Consider the following 21,768-nt stretch of genomic DNA (forward strand, 5'->3'; position numbering starts at 1 on the left):
GTGCCTAAATATCTTCACAAGGCTGTTTGGGACAGATATTTAGAAATTTAGTCCCATTCACCTAAACAGGCATGTCCATTGATGTCATAACATAGGTAATAATTTTAGGTGGTAGGTGAAGTTTCTCCTGTATGTTATATGGCTAAAATAACACTGCCCCTTTGGCCCAAGGAGATAGTAAATATTTGGTGCCTTACAGCGTTGTTTCCATTAGGATGAGAAATTGATGATCCAAGTCAGGTACCTTCTTGGTGCAATCTTGTTTATTTACAAAGCAGCAGCAGACAGTTTCCTTGCTCGGGAATCCCCACACTCTGTCTCTGCCCCCTCACAGGTTCATGGACACAACTGCTTCTCGGGGCTTTCTAGTGGATTTTTCCTGGCTTTAATCCACAGGCTGCAGCACACACAGCCCTTGTGTTTGCAATCAGGGAAACTCCTCAGCCCAAATGTTACAGCTCTGATATGCCATTTGCCTTGGAAGTCCCTCCAAGCTGTCTCTACTGCAGAAAGGGGCTAAACTGCACTTTCCATTGTGGCTGAAAGAGAGCTTGCTCATCAATTGACTTGAACTAGGTCTGCAATTATCTTTGGATCAGAGACTCACCTCATGGCAGGCATCAGCATCTTTCAGCATAACAGTTTAGTGTTACTGTTCTGTTAGCTTGGCTGTAGGAGATATCAGTGATAAAATCCATTAACCAACTAGCTATTGGCCAAACCAGAAATCCAAGAGAGTCTCTCTCAGCAACTCCTTGTATCTGTGAGCTACAATAGAAACTTGGCTTCTGACTGGCTGTCTCAGTATTCCTCCAGTACCAATCTCCATAGTACTATATGTAGGCACATAAAAGCCACCACCTCTAGGGCTAAGACATACACCAACCTCACCTCTGCCAGTGGCCATTGCTGTTGTTGCTAACAAAGAGACTGCTGGGAAACATTGCAGTATCAAATAGTACTCACAGTGCCTGCTTTCATATGTTGTGTGAACTAGAAAAAAGAACACTAGGGGATATCTTGGCCATGGAGATGTCAATAAAGAGAGGCACTCGTTTGAATATTTACACAAATGCTAGTGCATTGTAGAGTCCTGATGATGCAGTGTGCACCAGCTGAGCTGAAAAATTACCTCCTGCTGCAATTGACACATGACAGGGAGGATGACAATATGTCAGACCCTTAAAAAAACCAGACTGGAGCGGGAAGAAGAGAGTAAACAATTGCCAAGAGAAGGGCATTGCTCATCTCCTTTCACCATCGTTTTTGAAAGAGCATGTGGCAATATAGTTTCAATTACTTTGTTAGATTTTATATTAAAAATGGCTGTCCTCTGAAAAAGTGGCAAAATATTGTGCTCAGTCTAACCTTGAGCATTCTGTCCTTGAAGAGCAATGATTTTGCACAATAACCTTGAACTTGAGTGAGTATATTCTCTGAGTTAAACAAGATAGCATTTGAGCCAGACAGCTTCTTGAACTACAGTAATATATTTAAAACCTTTTGTATTTGTATTCCCCTGGATTTCCAGGGATATATGGTATAGCAACACCAAACATCATACCAAGCTCTTTGTGTGCCTGTCTGCCTGCTGCTTGTTTACAAATTATTTACTGAACCAAATAATGCCCTGACTTCCCTTTAGCAATATAACAATGTCTGTTAATATTTGTTACTTTCATTCTTACATCATTTGTCTTCATAACTTCATGTACTTTCTGCATATCTATATGCATCATTTGTCTGTATAGTCTTAGCCATACACTGCACCTATTCATTTGAATTAAAATTGAATGGGTTTAAGAAAAGACATGTGGACATTAAATTAATGAATGAACCCTTGATTCTAATAAGTATCGGTATTTGCTGATACACACTGTGATATGCATTATGAGTGCTGGCACTTGTGATGCTGGGATGTGCATATGAACCCTCAAAACACAGTGAAACAAGGAGACCAATGAAATTCAGTTGTTTAAGGGAGGTTTCTAATATGGGATAGCAGAGTTGCACTCCCTGTCCCCAGAAAGCATTTTGGGACTTAAGACAGGGCTTTGCATAATACAAGTACTTGTACAGGCTTCATTGTTCAAGAGCCGGAATAATAATGCAAACTTAAAATATAAAAAAGAACATTTAAAACGGAGATCAAAACACGGTGTTTGGTCTATATCTTGTACAGTATACTGTGGTACACACGACATTTCAGGGTGTGGGGGGGAATAGGGGAACAATATTATCTATTAGTAAGGCTATGATTTTGGCACAGGTATTTTTATTAAAAGTCACGGACAGGACGAAGGCAACAAACAGCACAGCATGGATTTACTGAAGCCAGAGCCGGAACCCCTGAAGCTGTGCTGCTGGAGCACTTCAATGTAGATGCTGAAGCCCGAGCCCCACCGCCCAGGACTGACTTACTGGAATTTTCAAGAAGTCACAGAGGTCTTATAAAATCACAGATTCTGTGACCTCCATGACAGATTCATAGCCCGAGCTCTTAGTTGCTGTCCAAAACTCCACTATGATCAATGGGCCTCTTTCAAACACCAATGAAGTCAATCGAAAGACAGTCCATGGGAAATCTGTGCCTTGACATCAATGGACTTTAGATCAGACCCAATAGCATTTTCAAGCTTTCACCAGCTATAGGTGGTCTGTCACCCAGGACCTGCACGGAGGCCAGATTTAGATAAACACATGCCCTGATCCAAAATCCACTGACTTCTGTGAGCTTTGGGTCAGGTCCATAATTGGAGAAATTAATTCCTGGTAGTCTATTTAAATCAATGGAGTTACCCCAGGAATTAGTTTGGTCCATTGACTAATATAATTTTTTTCTTCAGTAATCAAGTGGTGTCAAGTCAATTACACCTCTACCTCAATATAACGATGTCCTTGGGAGCCAAAAAATCTTACCAGGTTATAGATGAAACTGTGTATATCGAACTTGCTTTGATCCGCCAGAGTGCACAGCCCCCCCCGCAAGCACTGCTTTACTGTATTTTATCCAAATTCATGTAATATCGAGGCGTTATACCGAAGTAGCAGTGTGCTTAGGCTCCAGAGGGCATTCCATGCCAAACTGTAACAATATTATAGTATGGCAACTTTTGTCTTTTCCACAATTTCCCTTTAAAATAATACAGGTCTAAGAGCCATAGATCAGCTGGTGTAAACTCATTTAGTTCCATCTGCTTTTACACCAAAGGAGGATCTGGCTTTACATGTAGAAAAATGACAAAAACATTATGTCAGGGTCTATTTTTTATTATATCTCATATAACAAGATTTCTAATTCTGTATGAATTGCTGACACACAATAGTGAGGTTTATTTGTGGAAATATTTGTGAAAATTTAAAAAAAAAAAACATGCTACAATGTGTCCAGAAAATATACAATACTGAAGGCACAAGTGTACATGCTTTGTTGACTGGTTGTAAATGGAAAAGGTTATACAAAATCACAAAGGAGCAAACTAATACGTAACAGCTGTTAAGTACAGTACAGAAGAGAGACTGTTGCATACAGAAAGAATTCCTTTATTGACTAATTAAGTAGGTTTTGATCAGAACCTTGAAAACTTGACAAGGAAATGCATATTAAATGCTGTTATACTGAGAATAATGCTGGTTATGAACTCACTTTAAAAAAGGGTAGTGCGCAGCATACTGATGAACCAAATAATTATTTTGATAGTAACATAGCTCAATTCATTTTGTTTGATTTCAGATATGGTCCTAATATAAATTGAATGTATCATTTGTTTATAACAATATTTCTTCACCTTGTTTTAGATTCTGTGTATTATACATTGGAATTTCCTACTCAGACTTGAGTATGTCCTTCCAGACATTTTTATCTAGTCATTTCTCCAAAAAGTTAGGGTCTGGCATTATTGTGCAGACTGACATGCCTGTTTTACATTATAATGATTGCAAAAAAATATCTGGTGTGATCTGGATCAGCAGGTAGTAGTAGTACACATTGCAAATCGCTTACACCCTTCTGCTTCTGGAATTAAGATTTCAAATTGAAAATACATTATTACTTACATAATACTCAAGGAGTGCATGACACTTTGCATATATATATATATATAGGGTGACAAAGTCCCTATTCTGAGGAGTTTGTAATCTAAGGCAATAGTTTTCAATGGGATTCCTCACTGAGTAACTTTATTCATACAGATAATTGTTAAAGGCTCAAATTTGATCTCTTTTAGCCTTTTTTTGACGTGTCCTAACAGCTGGTATGCATCCTTTTTATAAGCCTGGTTATTTAAACAAATCTGCCACTGCTATGTGGGAGGCTGTGTTGAATTAATTTGCACTTAACTAGAAATGTCTATAGCCATCCTCAAAGCGCTATAGAAACAATTAAATCACAATGTTTAGATTCCACAGAAAATGAACCCAGTGATATAATTAAATTCCAGGATTGTCACTGTTCTGTGCGTGCCACTCTGAAGCCTGCAATGTCTGTTGAGTCACATGAAGTGATGGAAACAGCTACACGCGTTGCTGAGAGCTTGTTTTATTCTGAATGTCACCAGGTCACTCATCACTGGGTTTCGCTGGGTTTTATGAGCTGATTTTAAAGTGCGTAAATCATTTTTGGCTTTTTCTTACACACCTGTGAAAGCATGGGCATAGCTCCCAGTATACACGTGTTAGCTGCTCAGGTAGATGATTAGCTCCCTAGCTAATATACCACCTGAGTGTGGACAGATTTCTTTTTTGTGTATTACCAGTGGCAATTATTAATCCTTATGCTATGCCACAGCTGGTTTTTAGGCGCTCATTGCCACTGCACATACACAAAGTGTAGGGGACTGTCCTGTGCAGGGCTCTGTATGATCCACAGCTTTGTTGGCCCCTGGGTGCAATGTGTGGGGTGCAGCGATAAGGCCGTTTCTATGGGGTGCAGGGCCATTGCCCCTCTGCCCTGGGTGAGAGTGGGTGGGGCACAAGGCCATTGGACCTAAGCAGTGTGTGTGGTGGGGGGCGAGGGGATGTGGGTGACTCAGGGCCATTGCCCTCTACATGGTGTGAGAGGTTTGGGGTGCAGAGCCATTACCCCTCTGCAGTGCATGAGGGAGGCTGGGGTGAAGGGCCAGTGCTACCCAGCATGATGTGGGGAGAGGGGGTGAGTGTGATGAATATGGGGCTCAGGGCCTATGCCTCAGGGCAGGGTGAGGGGCATGGTGAGCCATTGGGGCCATTGCCCCCAGGGGCAGGGTGAAGGACACATTGCCCCAGGTGTGGTGTGAGGGATCAGGGCCATGGCCTCTGGCCGTGTGAGGGGTTGCTTGAAGCAGGCCCATTGCCTCAGGGGTGCTGTGCTGCGCATATCCCAGCAGATCGGTGCCCCTCAGCTGTGCAGGGGGCACTGCCAGTGGTGCCCCTCAGCCCGTGCCTAGCAGGGGTGCTGTGCTGGGGAGAGGTGCTAACTGAACCACTGCAGGGGATATGGCCTGGGGTCCAGACCAGCCCTGTCCATGCCATGCTGTCTCCTGAGCCTCCGCCTCTTGTCCGTTCCCTGCAGGTGGAAGAGCTGTGCTGCCTCCCTCACCAGCTGCCACCTGTCAAGATGGTGCTATCGGCCTGCCGGGGGGTGCTGCCCCTGGCTGCCCTAGCACTGCTCCTGCTCGTCTGCTTGGCTCCCGGTGAGTACGTGGCACACCTGGTGCTGTAAGGAACACTCTGTGCCATGCAGACGGGAACCAAGGGGAGAGGGAGGTGGGTGGGGATGTTGGGATGATCCCCAGACACCCAGCAATGGGCGCTCGTGCCCGGAGAAAGGCTGCTCAGTGGGAAGGGGGGGTAGAGGGAGACCCTGTAACCCCACTCTTTTGAATTCTCCTGTTATTAAAGCCTCTCTCTGGGGTTAAAGGATTCCCTTTGTGTATTGCAGTGTCACACGCTGTACTGGATCCTGACCTCCAACTTTGGGGGAGTTCATGACCAAGCCCACGTCCCAGTTACCGTCTCAGTGGGAAAGAATAATTGTGAAAGCTCTCGTTCCAGTTGCTCAGGGCCCACTGGGAAGTGAATGGTTTTATAGATAACACACACTTTATAGACTCAGAGACTTTAAGACCAGAAGGGATGATCAGGATCATCATGTCTGACCTCCTCCACATTTAAGGTCACAGAACCTCACCCACCCACTCCTATAACAGATCCCTAACTTCTGACTGAGCAACTGAAGTCCTCAAATCATGGTTTAAAGACTTCAAGTTATAGAGAATCCACCATTTACACTAGTTTAAACCTGAAAGTGACACGTGCCTCATGCTGTAGAAGGTGGCAAAAAAAACCCAGAGGCTCTGACAATCTCACCCAGGGGAAAATTCCTCTCATTTTGCAGTATTCAGCACTAAAAAATGATGAAATCTAGAAGAGCTCTGCTGTAATTGAAACTAAGCAGAGAATAAAAAATGGGAAAGTACTGTAATTTTTTTCTCTTTCACTTTGAGAAAAAAAATCTGGTTCCACCCACACTTAGAGCAAATGGTTGTGCCAATGAATAAGACTTTCACTTTCTATAAAAAATTGTCCTTATGTTCAGTGAGATACGTTAGATGACAGGGACAGTATTCATTTTAGGAAAGTTGTACAGTAAAAGCTTTGTTATCTGGCATGTTGGGGGAATAGGGGGTGTTGGTTAGTAAAATATTCCAGAGGGAGGGAGTTTGGGTGTGGGAGGTTTAGGTGTGGAAGGTGGCTCGGGGTAGGGGGTTGGGGCACAGGAGGGGTTTTGGGGTGCCAGATCCAGGCAGCACTCACCTTGGGTGACTCCCCACAAGTGGCGATATGTCCCTGCTGCTCCTAGACGAAGGTACGGCCAGGTGGCTCTGCATGTTGTCTCCACCTGCAGGCGCCATCCCTGTAGCTCCTATTGGCTATGATTCCTGGCCAATGGGAGCTGCAAAGCCAGCGTTCGGGAAAGGGTGGAGCGGGGGCAGCAAATGGAGCCCCTGGGGCCATTCCTCTGCCTAGGAGCATCAGGGACATGTTGCTGCTTCTGGGGAGCCACACAGAGCCAGGTAGGGAGCCTGCCACTCCCGTGCCAACTGGACTTTTAATTTGTATTGGGAGCTATCAGAAAGGCCATTTTCTAGAGGTTTGGTAAAGTGCTGGATAACACAGGTTTTACTGTGCTAAAGGAGTCTAAAGGTTCAAGGATCAAGACTGGGTCTGTTTGGAAAAAAATTTCCTATCAGCTTATTTAAAATTAACAAGTTTGGGAACTGGGCATTCCAGTTATGCAAGCTGGGAATCAGATGTGCTAAAGGAAACATGTAAAATTACTCAGACCCATAAGCTAGCTAAATGTTCTCTTTGTACTGCCAAGCTAGGTAATAAAAAATGAACATTGCAAATGCTTGATGAGTTTTGCTGTGCTGGATTGCCACTGGATTATGGAAAGTTTAAAAGTCTTAGTTAAAAGGTGGACAAAAATAGACTAGTCAATGGATTTTGTTGTCATATTTACATACTGCCTGGCAGCTCAGTGATGACAACTCTCCTAAATATAAGGGCCAATTCTGCAGCTTTTACCCAGCCCGTTGCAGTCAATAGGAACTCTGATTGAGTGGGGACGGTAGGATCAAGTCCATAAGACATAATTTTTAAAAAATGCTTAGAAAAAAATAATCCAGTAAGTGCATGGATTGACATTTTCCAATATTATAATCGTATTTGCATAAATTAAATACTGCAGCCTGTTTCTTTTTTGCTTTTAAACAGAGAAGGTTTTTTCCCTAACAATTACATTATTATGGGCAGGCTATAAAACAGTGGTGAATGCCACTGCGTCTTAAAAGGCAGGATATTAAAATACGCTGGGGTGTGAATACACCTGATATTTTTGACTAAGAGGCATACAATTCCTACAGAGAAATTGTTTTAGCAAGATTACAGTTCTGAAATGCTAAGAGGAAAATTGTACCAAGTCTGCTTGCTAATATGCTTTTTATTCTGTGACAGAATGTCTCATGATTAACACAGCAACATGGATGTTACATCCTGGTACTGACACCAGGAAGAAGTCTTGATCTGCTAAAAAGTAGACCAGTTGCATGAGATAAGGACATATTAGGTTTCAATGTCAAGTGCCCTTGTTGAAAGATGTTAGAATCATGAAGGCCTTCTCAGAGCATGTGTTTTACTTGAGTGTCAGACTTGGAGCTAGGACAGATACTAGTGCTTTGTTATATATTCAGGAGTTATGCCTTTTGTATTTTTTTCAAGTTAGTGTTTTACTTCCTCTTGTCCATGATGCATAGTTAAAGAGTGTACTTAATCTTTATTTTTATTCACCTAGATGGTTCAAGAGGGAATAAACTTAAGCTGATGCTTCAAAAACGCAAAGGTAAAACCTCCTAAACAAACTTCCTCACCGCTTGTGTGGGTTGGGATTTCCTTGCAAAAGAAAAGTTCTTCAACTGCTGTCCCTTCTTTGATAAATCTCACACAGCACAGAAGCTCAGCCATATTGGCTGTGTCTGTGACTTGTCTTAACCTGTTCTGTGAACTGGTCCTGGACATTTTCTGCAAGGTCATCAAGGCATCAGCGCACAGTTTTATTTGGCGTAAGAATGGTTTTCAGTGCCATGGCTCTTTATTTCCCAGTCATAATTCTGTACCAGTCTATTGCTGCTGGAATTAGAAGGCTCTTATCAATGGTGCATGTTCGTTTGCATTTTGCACTTTGTATGGCCCCAACATAAACTGCTTCTAAGGCCTTTTAAGGAACAGTTGCTGCTTTGGACGTGACTTTAATTTTTTTTGCTACTTTCTTTTCTGAAGGGAAAAATCACAGCTTCCTTATGAATTTTGGCTCTATGGTTTCTATATGTCTCTGTAGTTTCCCCGGCCTCGGTCTTTCATTTACTAACACTTGGCAAACAAATGGCACATTGGGGCTGTGAAATTTCTGCAGTAACATGAAAAGCCAAACATAATGTAACTATCATCATATTGTCTACACCTCTTCCTTTCCTGTTTAACTTTAACATACAGCTGAAGAAGATGATGGTTTTTAATAACTACACACAAGCTTGGTAACAATTGTTCCAGAATGAAGATTAGATGCCCCTGTCACTCCCTCAGCACCCTTCCCTAGCTTGCAGTGCTGCCTGGACTGGAAGCTTCTCTTTTGCTTCAGCAGGGGGCTTTCAGCTGAGACACTTCCTGCTGAATGCTTTCCTCAGCCAGAAATCACTCTGCTTTAGGCTCCCTGCAGGAGCTGAGGGCATAGAGAGCCTCTCAGCTAGGGTTGCCAACTTGGTAATATCTAAAAACAGGACCCTCTAGCAAAGAGTGCCAGAACCTCCCCTGTCCTCCCTCTTCCCCTGAGGCCCTGCCCCTGCCCCACCTCTCACCCTGAGGCCCCACCCCTTCCCTGCCTCTTTCCCTGAGGCCCTCTTCCCCTTTGCCCCTGTCACTTTCTGCTTTTCCCTGCCCACCCCAACAGCTCCTGGTCAGGAGGGACTTGCCTGCAGAGCAGGCTGGGAGCTGCAGCCACCTGATGAAGGTAGGAGGCAGCTCCGGCTGAATAGGGGCTGGAGTGGGTGATGATCTGGTGCCACCCTGCCTCCAGTAACTAAACTTTGGATGTCCAGTCAGTAGATCTGACTGAACACCGTCAGATCACCTTTTCAACCAGACTTTCCAGTCAAAAGCGAGGCACCTGGCCACACTACTCTCAGCCCCAGCAAGCAGCAGGATAAGATGCAGACCCATAGATAAAATCACATTTTTTTTCTTAATTAGAAAAAACAAGAACAGTCGTATTGCTATAAATTTCTCAGACACTCATAGCTCACCCTTGAACCTTTTGTAGCCACATCTCACAGTCTGGAAAGCACTGTACTCTGCTGTCCATTAAATCCAGCCCAACTCCCACATTCTATGAGTGGACTAAGAAGTAATAGAACTCAAGATCTAAAGTACTATTTTCACATGACTACACCACTGATTTAAGATTGAAAAAAATACGAATTTGAGTTGTTGGTGTTTATCCTAGTGCCTTAAGGCTTGGTTCAAAAATGTGTTTTTCTTTGCATGGCTTTTCGTTTCCCGTCCCCCTTATACCAACATGGAGCTATCATGTTTCAGCATCTCTCCTCAGAGTGGAACACAACTCATACTATGCAGTAGTTTCATCAGTCCTTGTTTAGTGTATAGCTTCTGGGGAAGGATAGCTGATGGAAAATCCAGCAGGTAGGGGAAAGGGGCTGAGGGCGAGACATGGGCAAAATCCAGAATGAAGTAAACTGACAGTGTCTATTTTATTTGATTGATTATGTCTGTTATTATTACAACTCTGTTGTTACTATTGAGTGCATAGGTAAGCCAAGCATGAAGGTGGTGACTTATTGCTAAAGGCATAACTAGGCTAATACATTTTGGGTTGATCAAAAAGTTACTGCCATGTCATTTGAGGACTTCATTTCAGCTCTGGCACCAGCTAAAACAGAGGTGTCAGTGAAAGAAAACACGGCCAAGGAGTTCTTAAGCAGCCTGAAACGCCAGAAGCGCCAACTGTGGGACAGGACTCAACCCGATGTGCAGCAGTGGTATCAGCAATTCCTCTACTTGGGGTTTGATGAAGCTGTGAGTACTAGTCTTGCCAGTAGTAATGGGGACTTCAGTATGTGTCCAAATATAGTGATACTAAGAATACATATCAATGAGAAAGTGGCTTATTTCTTTTTTTCCACAAGTTTGACACTTTCGTACCTTTTGAAAATAGAGAATTGTGAAGTATAAATGCAAACCCAGTAGTTATTTGTGATAGCTTGATTTAAAACCCTGTTCAGAAAAATTATATAAAGAAAACATGTTCCAAAATTTTTGAATCCCGTTGAGCTTCAATTTAATGAAATTGTCATCTGGTTTATATGGAAGTGTGTGGATGAGAGAGAGACATACACCAAACAAAGTTACCAGTGTTGAAATGAGCATCGTGGTCTCAGTCTATTACTTTTGGGTGTTTGGGTGTTTGGACAAATCACAAATCCACTCATAGTTTAGCATAGTTTCTCAGAAGAGGTAGGGAATTTGAATACCGGCTAGAGCATTGGCAGTTGTGGTGAGAGGCTTTTAGATCACAGACCTACAGTACATCCAGCTTTGATCAGTGCTGTAACTTTCTAATTTGCATGAGCACTAAAGGTATTTGGGCACCTAACTTCTTTAGAACTCAATGGAAGTTAGATGCCTAAATAGCTAAGTTTTAAGTTAATTAAAAAGTTTAAAGAGAAGTGTGTACTATTTGAAGGCATTTGACAAGCCTCCTTTCCAGAGAAATAGTTAATTTGTAGGAATGTTAGAGTGGAACTGAGAGTTCTAGTTCCTCTGCATATTCCACAAAGCTGTAACTGAGAGATCACTGAAAGTGGGGAATAGACATATTTATAGTGACACACTCCCAGCTCTAGCATAAAGAAGAGGTAAAAAATAAAGTTATAGATGTTAAATTCTTGGCTTCTTGGAATGTTTTTGATGAAGTTGAATTGGCACAGAGCAGTTGTACTACAGCTAGACTTCTATGACTGTGTGGACTGTTTACTGCACTAATTTTGGAAGGCCAAATGATTTGTTTTAAAAGCCTACTTTTTTCAAATAAGGAAAGGCTTAACATCCCTAAAACAAAGCAGAAGCAGCCATTACATTGTTTTCCTTTTACACAAAATGATTGTGGCTTTAGAAGACAAGTTGATTCTTTCTCATCTTTTGTTTGCAGAAATTTGAAGATGACGTCTCCTACTGGACAAACCTGCGACGTGGTGGCAATGAATATTATGGAGGCTACTACCAGAACCATTTTGATGAAGATGCACCTATTGGGCCCCGAAACCCACACACCTTCAGGCATGGAGCAAATGTCAACTATGATGATTATTAACCTCATTTATTCTACTGTAACTAAGAATTGTATGTCTGTACTGGATTGAGCTAAGCCCTACCCTCACTAACTCACATTCTCTCTCTCCCTCTACCCTCTTTTTTTTATAGTAGCCATTTGTTATAAACAGGGAGAAGGAAGAAACTGTCTAGCACAGAAGCCTATTTGGAATGGGCTTCTATAATTACTTAATAGTACACTACGTATAAGTGTTAGAATTAAAGTCTTTTGGTAAAATAAGCATTTTTCCATTTCTTGGGTAGAGTTTGCAATAGCTGACCACTTCAAAGCACTGCATTATTAGAGATTACATTTTCAAGGGCTTTTTACCCATTCTTAAAAACTGATTGTCTAATTCCATGATTTCACCCAGTTTTGGTGTATTTTATAAGACAATGCGTTTCAATGTGCTTAGTTATTTAGGTCTGTGTCAATACTGTAAATAAATCCCACACTTTTAGAGGAAAAACTGTTTCCTCAAATTTAAACATCTTTGTGGGTCCTTTCCCTACATTTCCATTTTCAGCATGCTCTAATACATAATATATATTAAATATTATAGCTCTTTTATAGTTCACGTTGCATCCTTTACAACTTGGCTGTAAAAGTTTAACCTGGGCTGAAACTTGGCATAAAATTACCAAAGGAGCTATTTTAAAGTTATGTGAGTACAAAAATAATAGATGTTTAAAGGGTCTCTCCATCGCTATATAATCAGGTATAAAATATATTGTCCCATGAAATTAATAGTGGTGAAATAGCACCAGATAGTGGCCTCTGCCGTGGTCATGGGAAGTGCAGCCTGGATACGATCACATGAAGCTGTCAAAAGGGAACATAAAGCTAAGATCAAAAAATTGTGTCTGAATGAAGGGGGTAGCAAGTTAATGAAGAAAAACATCCAGGACTCAGCAGAGCACAGAGGGGCTTTGTGATGCAACCCAACCCCAGGCCCAGCTTTTGTGTCGTTAGTTGAAAATGGGCTGGGGCTGCATTCTTTTTTCCTCAGTGTGGCCCTATGGGAAGCCTTTATTAGGTTTAAATGAATCTAAGAGGACACCCTCAAAGACATGAGGAGTTTCAGAATGAGTATAAAGGTTGATGTAAATGGAGGAATCAGAGGAGAAGTTGGGAGGCCTCAGGATATTGACACTGGGGGAGGGGGGTCAGGCTGATGAACAGGAAGACACGTTCTGTAAGTCCAGTCAGGAACTTGTAGCAAACTGGGGCTTGACGTAAATAAGAATGTCCAACACCATGCATAACTATAATGTCTCCATGCCCGCTATCATGTCTCCTAAGCCTTACCCATTACTTATCTTCTGTCTGCAGCCAGCAGATGTAGTGTGATGGAGAACTACCCAGCAGCCCAAGCACTACACTAGTGCAGGGATGCACTCTGGAGGCAGATGCTTGGAGATGGAAACGGATTTTTAGAAATGCTAGTTAGTTTTCCTTTGCACCTGGCCCCACCTGCTTTAATGCAGATGAAAACTGGCTATACTTACACACAGAAAATGTTTCCTTTTATGTTTTGGATCGTTTGCACATAGGCTCCCAGTCAGTTACACCAATTTAACTAAATTTATTTTAACTTTCTCATGTAGACAAGGCCTCAGCTACCATTTTACACTGCATTAAGTGGGCTTCTCTTGACACCATGTCTTACATGAGTGAAAAATGCTACTTTTGGAAGCTTTTCTCACCCTTCTGTGTCCCTGCTAAAAATCAGCAGGGCTTTAGAACACTCAAGTGAAATTGGTGATTTCCCCCCCAAAATTTCAGACCTCAACATCCAGTGCAAGGAAACATTGTCAACAATTACAAAAATATTACACATTCTTTCGGAACCTCTTTTGACACAAATTTAAACCTAAAAGGAACTATAGTGTCCCCCTTTTGGTCCTGAGATAAAAGCTTTGGTTTTTAGAAAGGGTTTTAAACTACATATATAACAACTTATTTTAATACTATAAGTCTATGAAAATCCTCAAAATTATTTATTTAAATGTCTCCAAAATGGTTCTGGCCAGAAAAAACAGCTAACAAGAGGCCACATGTTCCCGTCTTCTCATATGCAGACAATATAGATAGGCCACTGGCGAATCATAGAAATGTAGGCCTAGAAGTGACCGAGATAGGTCAACTAGATCAGCCAGATGCACTGAGGCAGAACTAAATGTGATGGGTTTGATCACAGAGACTCCATTGAGGCTGTCACCTGATGTGCTGGAATTACCTGTGAGCCTGTTTTCCATTGCCAGCTTGGGACTCCAGAACCCTGTCTTGTTGAGCCAGACACACGAGCCTGCTGCAACACAGACCCAGGTCTGGTTCACGCCCCCAAAGCTGCAGACTTTAACCAATAACTGCTCAGCAAGTCACCTATCTCCAGCACCCAGACACCCAAATCCCAAATAAATCTGTTGTACTCTGTATAAAGCTTATATAGGGTAAACTCAAATTGTTTGCCCTCTATAACACTGATAGAGATATGCACAGCTGTTTGCTCCCCCAGGTATTAATCATTTACTCTGGGTTTACTAATCAACAAAACTGATTTTATTAAGTATAAAAGTAGGATTTAAGTGTTTTCCAGTAATAACAGACAGAACAAAGTTAGTTACCAAGCAAAATAAAACAAAACACTCAAGACTAATCCTAAGACATTAAGAACCTGACTACAGGTAAATCTCATCCTTAGAGATGTTCCAATAAGCTTCTTTCACAGACTAGACTTCTTCCTGGTCTAGGCCCAATCCTTTCCTCGGTACAGTTCTTGTTAGTTCCAGCTCAGGTGGTAACTAGGGGAATTCTCATGACTGGCATCCCCCTTTGTTCTGTTCCACCCCCTTTTATAGCTTCGGTACGAGGCGGGACTCCTTTATATCTCTCTGTGTTCCAACCCTTCCTTCTAAATGGAAAAGCTCCAGGTTTAAGATGGATTCCAGTTCAGGTGACATGATCACATGTCACCGTAAAACCTCCTTCTTCATTACCTAGTAGTTGGAAGATGCGTACACAGGAAGGTTTGCAGGTAAACAAACCCATTCACAGTTCATTGAGTCTGAAATACCCTTAATGGCTGCCACTTAACATGTTTACAACAGTAATACACATTTATATCTTATCCTCCTAACTCCAGATACAGAAATAATACATGCAAACAAATCGGATGACCACTCTCAGTAGATCATAAGCTTTGTAATGATACCTTACAAGAGACCTTTTGCATGAAGCATATTTTAGTTACATCATATTCACACTTAAACATATTTCCATAAAACATATGGAATGCAACATCACGCTAAGTACCTAGCTCTGCCTTGACAAGTGTTTGGCTAACCTGTTCTTAAAAACCTGTAGTGATGGAGCTTCCACAACCTTCCTAGGTAATTTGTTCCAGTGCTTAGCTAACTTAATAGTTCGGAAGTTTTTCATAATGTTTAACCTAAATCTCCCTTGCTGCAATTTAAGCCCATTACTTCTTGTGCTGTCCTCAGCAGTTAAAGAGAACACTATCAATCACCCTACATAAGAAAATAAAACACCCAGACTGGGCCAGACCAATGGCCCATCCAGCCCCATAACCTGTCTTCTGACAGTGGCCAATGCCAGGTGCTTCAGAGGTAATGAACAGAACACACAATCATCGAGTGATCCTGTTGTCCACTCAAGCTTCTGACAACAGAGGCTAGCGATTCTCAGAGCAGGGTGTTCCATCCCTGACTGTTTGGGCTAATATCCATTGATTGACCTATCCTCCATGAACTTTTCTAGTTCTTTTTTTAACCCTGTTATAGGTTTGGCCTTCACAACATCCCTGGCAACAAGTTGTACAGGTTGACCAGGTGTTGTGTGAAGTAGTATTTCCTTTTGTTCATTTTAAACCTGCTTCCTATTAATTTCATTGGGTGACTGCTGGTTCCTGTATTATGTGAAGGAGTAAATAACACTTTCTTATTCCCTATCTCCACACCAATCACGATTTTTAAAAATCTCTCTGATATCCCTCCCTTAGTTGTCTCTTTTCCAAGTTGAAAAGTCCAATCTTTTTACTCTCTCCTCATAAGGAAGCTGTTCTATACCTCAATCCTTTTTGTTGCCCTTCTCTGTAATCCTACCCTCCAAAGTGCTTGCAACTCCTCCCATCTTTTGTACAGTGTGCAAACGTTAATGTGTGTTCGCTATGCTATTATCTAAATCATTTATGAAGATACCAAATAGAACCAGACCCAGGACAAATTCCTGCCAGTGGATAGTTCATACACCCTTCCAGCTCGTGAACCATTGGTGATTACTTTCAGTGTATGCTTTTCCAACCAGCTGTACACCCATTTTCTAGTTCATCTAGGCTATATTATCAGAAGGTCACATGAGGCAGTATCAAGCACCTTACCAAGATATATCACATCTTTTGCTTCTCCACAAGGCTTGTTACCCTGTCAAAGGATGTTAGATAGGTTTGACATAATTTGTTCTTGACAAATTCATGTTGACTGCTCTTTATCGCCTTCTTTTCTCCTAGTTGCTTTGCTCCATTATCTTTCTAAGCAACAGAGTTAAGCTGACTGGTCTATCATTCCCCGAGTTGTACTTATTCCCCTCTTGGCATATAGATACTATGTTTTCCCTTTGCCAGTCCTCTGGGATCGCTCCCATCCTCCATGAATTCGTAAAGATAATTGCTAAAGGCTCAGAGATCTCTTCAGGCAGTTCCTTAAGTGTTCTAGAAAACAACATGCCTGGCCCTCGTGGTTGTTGAAATCACATAGCTGTCCTTATAAAATGGAAAAGCGGTCAGTGTACAGTGAAAGCTCCTAAAGAATATGAGCAGTTTGGCTGCGAGCCAGCTTTTAATGTTTCAAGACCTGACAAGGTCACATTCCTGCATGCTGAATCAGTAATTCAGACCAAGCCGTGGTCCTACCAATTTTCTGAGAAAGTGTACAAAATGCCTGCAGGATCTCACTTCTTTTTCAAAGAACACTGCTAATAATAAACATTCCTATAGTGACTGTTAAATACATCCCCTGCCACATGTACAGAGAAACATTTTCAACAACTGCCTGTCCACTTCTCCCTCACACACAAAGGCAGGCTCCCAAATACAGCTGGGCAATACATTTTTTTTTTAAAGATGCGATTTTGGGTCAACTGAAACTGTTTGCAAATTCAGGACAAGACATTTCAGCCAAAAGGAAAAAGGGGTGAGGGTAGAGGAGAATGAAAACAAAAAAACAGAATGTAACATTTTTGTTTTGAATTTAGCTAGAATTAGCTTAAAGATTTTTTTTTTTTAAACCCAACTGCAACTAGAAACATTTTGTTGTTGTTGCTGCTGCTGCTGCGGCAAGAATCAACACCAAATTGTCATTTCATTGTGACCCAGCAGAAAACGTGTTTCAGATGTTTCTGTTTTGCCACTGAACTGAAGAGGGGAAAAAAAAACCAAAAAACCAATTATTCCCTCAGCTCTACTCCCAACCTCCTCTTCAGAACACCTGGGCCGGCTCATACTGCACAGCTTCCTTTCCTCTCTCTGGCTCTCTGGACCTCAAGGTGCAGGAAGATGTTACAGAGAGCCCCCCCCCTGCACCTGCAGGTCCCAGGGGCCCAGGACAAGGGGGACTCCTGAGCAGCAGCAACCGCCAGTTCAAACCATTCTGCCTGGGTTCACGCTCCCCTCCTCCAGGCTAGGCACCCTTCTCAGACCCAGTAAACTTTCCCCTTTTCTCCAGGAGAGTCCCAATTTCAGACACTTTTCTCATGGGATCCTGAGTAGCAGCGTGAATTTCCAGGGAAAGACAGAGACCCCAGCAACAGTCCTAGCCTCTCTGGTGTTGCTGAGGTTGAAAAATATGTGCAATCCCGCACTAACTCACTTATACCGTTGCAATCTTTCCACATAGGTGCAGCAGCTCCAGAACACTTTTTAGAGTGGGAGAGCTGTGCTCCCCCTTACCCTTGTCCACGGCCCCCAGCACTGGGGCTGGGAGCAGGACGGTGGCTCCCGAAGGGCGGGGGATGCAGACAGGACTAAGGGGGCTGAGGCTGGGGGTGGGAGTGGAGCCAGCAGCATAAACCAGGACCATGATTTCAAGCCCACCACATTTATCACCTCTTCTACCTGTTCACCTTTGGGAGGAATTGTTCCACTCCCAATTCGTGTGCAATCATTGTGGATTCAAAATTCAGCTGTAAAACTAGTTTTTTTTTTTTTAAAGAACTGTGTTAATGAAATGCTCATGCAGCCTTGGTGAATGAATTCCTGTTTATCTACAGCACACACAGTAGGAGGTAAGGCTCCCCTCACCCAGCACTTCTGAGCCCTGGGAAGCAGAAGAGATCCCACACACTTTCTGTAGGGATAACAGGTAGTTTAGTATCTGGGGCCAATGCCAGTTTTGGCCTCCTTGCCGAGTCGGCCAATTAGAGCAAAGTGTGGTGATGTTTTTAAGATGTGAAAACTGAAATGGAGACACAAATTCTCCTAGTAATTGCTCATATTTACGCCTTCATGAGTGAATCTTGTTTTCTGCAAAGATGTGTTTATTTAATAAAGTTCCAACCTTTTTGGAACCCATTGTGGCAGGACCTTCCACTCTGCACACACAAGTATCCTCTCTTCCACGCTACTCAGTCATGTTCAAACAAACCATATCCTAATTGCTGCATCCGATTCTTAAAGGGATAGTTCCCACTAACCAGAATGCAACAAATATTAATACATTGTACAACTACAGTTCACATTAAAGTATATTTAAATTATCCCAGGTTCCCCACACTAATCCCTCCCCCCACAGGTCATGCATGAATTATGTTTGATCTACAACATGGAGATGCAGCACAGAACTCTTCCTTTTTTGCTATAGTAGTAGGTGGTGGAGAAAAGCAAATTATCCTCCCTGAGAAACGGTCGGTCCATACATGTAAAGTATTAACAGGTAATGTACTCAGATTTCTGGCTCTAAAAGCATGGTCCTCTCCCATCTGAGCTTGAAGGTGCAGATCTTAATCTCTATGTGATCTAGGCACTACAGAATTCTACTTCTAATCATGCCTGCAGTGACCGTATCCAGCCTCTCTTATCTTAGCTGTACATCGTTACACTTTCCCTCGAGTAGGGTGCACGGAAGTTTTGGTTAAGAATAGTTGTGAAGTACACAAATATTCATAGCAGTCATTGGAAGAGCTGGGTTTAGAACTCATGGGCTGTTGGCTTATATCTCAGTGCACCTTCCCCTAGATTGCAGGGCGTATTTTGTGCAGGAGTCTCTCTCTGAAAATGCATGAGATTTTACAGGTATATAGGAATGACACTTGACAGGTCTGAATTTATTGTCCTGTTTCCAAACACCCATTCTTTTCTGCTGCTCCTTCCCAAATTCATGCCATGCATTATCACATTCCCCTGTACCCAGCCAGGTCCTCATGTGATGGTTAAAGGACCATTATTTTTCCTGAGAGCAGCCTGGCTTCAGCCCCATTGCAAATAGTGTGAAAAAATACCCATCTTTGCCGGGGGAAGCCTCACTTTCACTAGCAAAGCCTGTAGTTGCCATCTTGTTGAAGGTAGCCTGTGACTTGGTCCCATTAACAGTGTTCAGAGATGGCGGCCATTTTAGATAACAGCAAAATGGTTCAAGACTGAAGGCAGAAATCAGAAAGCTGTGAGAACCCTTAAAAAGCCCAAATATCACATTCACAATAAAAATCAATAACCCCTCTGGTGAGTGTTGGGACAGCATGGCCCACACTTCGTGTGTGCTGCAGGGGAGTTTCAAAATGGGAGCCACAGCTGTGAGGAAAAGAGGAGCAGGGCACACAGCAATGGCACAACAAGGCCTCGGGACAGCCCCTCTGATCCTAGTTATTGGAGAGCTGAGCAAGTGGATCTGAAATAACCCTGCAAAGATTCTCTCCTGGAAGGAAGCAAGAACAGCAGGGCTCCTTCTGCCTGGAGCCTGTAGGAAAAGCAACATGAACTTTTTCTTGGTTTGGCGAGGGCATGCTCATTTCTCACCCTCACTGTGGTGTCTAGGCTCCTCACTCCCATCCTTAGTGGCTATGAGAGTCTGACATCAGAAATCCCATCTGCCAAGGTTCCTTCCCCACTCTGAACTTGGACACTTCTAAGCTTAATTATCAGCTTAGATTTGGTATCACTGCCACCATCCCCCAAGTACTACTTTTTTCCCTGGGTAGTTTTGAGGGACTTCACCAATTCCCTGGTGAACACAGATCCAAACCCCTTGGATCTTAAAACAAGGAGAAATTAACCATCCCCCCTCCTTTCCCTGGTGAGTCCAGATCCAATCCCCTTGGATCTAAAAACAAGGAAAAATCAATCAGGTATTAAGAAAAAGGCTTTTAATTAAAGAAAAGAAAGGTAAAAGAAAACCCTCTGGGAGAGATTAGCATACCAGCTACTCTCACAGACAACAGATTCAAAACACAGAGGATGTTCCCCTGGGCACAAATTTAGTTACACAAAAAAATACCCAAATACCAAATTTTATTCTACCTCTAATTGCATAAGACAGGTTACAAAGAAATAAACATAAATCTATTTATCCCTTTCTAAAACTTACTACTCTCATAAGAGGCTCGTTCCTTGATCTTTTTCACTCTGGCTGAAACTGAAACTCTAAACAAAGGAAAAACTTCCCTCCTTCCTTTTGAAACATCTTGTTCCCCCACTGGTTCCTCTGGTCAGGTATCAGCTAGGCTAGGTGAACTTCTTAACCCTTTACAGGTAAAAGAGGCATTAACCCTTAACTATCTGTTTATGACAAGCTAAAACCAACTTCCCTTCAAACTTGACATCACTAATGAGCCAGTTTCTTGTAGCGGTCACAGCAGAAGTGTCTCTTCATGAGGGATCTGAAAAAGAAGAGGACACTGGCCTTTCAGATTGTTTCATAGATGGTCTTCTATACAGAAGAGATGCTGTAGAAGAAAGCAGGAGCAGAGGACAAATTGGCAGGTAAGGCTAGCATCATGTCAGAGCAGAGAGGTTGGGGAGCAATGTGAAGACAAGAGTGGGTGAGTCAAGAGTAGAGTTGTGTAGCTCTTAAAGATGAGGACAAGATACATCTGTTTATGACACCATCAGACTGTCAGCGAATGATACTTGAAAATAACCCACCATTTTATTTCAGTTTAGAGGTTTCAGTTTCACTTAGGACTTAAAGGCACCTCAAGTCTGGCAACAGTGAGCTTTATGGCATGCCTCTGCCTGGTGCACCTGACACTGCAGTGAGAGCTGGGAGTAGGCATAGAGAACAAAGAACTTCAGCAAATAACACAACATGAGGTCATCCATACTGAGATATGCAAAGTAGGGGATGCCTTTATTTACCTAAAATCTCCAGATTTCCCAGCCTCCAATCTTATTAGGTCTGGCATCTTCCTTCCACTGATGACTCTTTGGGGTGGCAGCAGCAGCTAGCTCAGGCTTCTCTCTGACAGCTCTCCCCATTCCACCTACTGAGGATGTGTGTAACGTCACACAAATACAGGGGGATCACAAGCAGCCCCATGTACTCTATCTCTCAGGCACCAGCTCTGTCAAGTCCTGCGTAAACAGCCTGAAATTATACCTGAATTTCAGTATGAACCATCAGCACTATAATGCTGATCTGAAACTACCATTAAGCCACTAACCATCACAAAGCTACTGTTTTTTCAAATCTATGCTACTGCTACAATCTCAAGATTTTGTTTTTGAGCAAGTGTGAAGGATGTCATTTTGGCAGAGACAGGGGATTGAACCAGGGACCTCCAGAGCTAAACACAAAAGTTTACAGCTTGAGCTAGAGAGCTGTAACACACTAATCTTCTCT

General features: G+C 42.5%; 1 protein-coding gene across 4 annotated transcripts in view; it reads left to right on the forward strand.

Annotated features, from left to right (window-relative positions):
* Nucleotides 1–12,453, forward strand: part of ECRG4 (ECRG4 augurin precursor) — a 74,376-nt gene extending 61,923 nt beyond the window's left edge. For 2 of the 4 annotated variants that reach the window (XM_050922878.1, XM_050922869.1), the window contains exons 2-5: nucleotides 5,549–5,669; nucleotides 8,333–8,380; nucleotides 10,469–10,626; nucleotides 11,759–12,452. In XM_050922878.1, coding sequence (XP_050778835.1) covers nucleotides 5,594–5,669; nucleotides 8,333–8,380; nucleotides 10,469–10,626; nucleotides 11,759–11,920 — 444 coding nt within the window. In that variant the 5' untranslated portion in view covers nucleotides 5,549–5,593 and the 3' untranslated portion in view covers nucleotides 11,921–12,452. Of the gene's footprint in view, nucleotides 1–5,548; nucleotides 5,670–8,332; nucleotides 8,381–10,468; nucleotides 10,627–11,758 lie in introns of all 4 variants that reach the window. The other 2 variants (XM_050922858.1, XM_050922864.1) reach the window with 2 other exon arrangements.
* The last annotated feature ends 9,315 nt before the right edge of the window (nucleotides 12,454–21,768 follow it).

Source organism: Gopherus flavomarginatus, chromosome 1, assembly GCF_025201925.1.
Source record: "Gopherus flavomarginatus isolate rGopFla2 chromosome 1, rGopFla2.mat.asm, whole genome shotgun sequence".
Lineage (NCBI taxonomy): Eukaryota > Metazoa > Chordata > Testudines > Testudinidae > Gopherus > Gopherus flavomarginatus.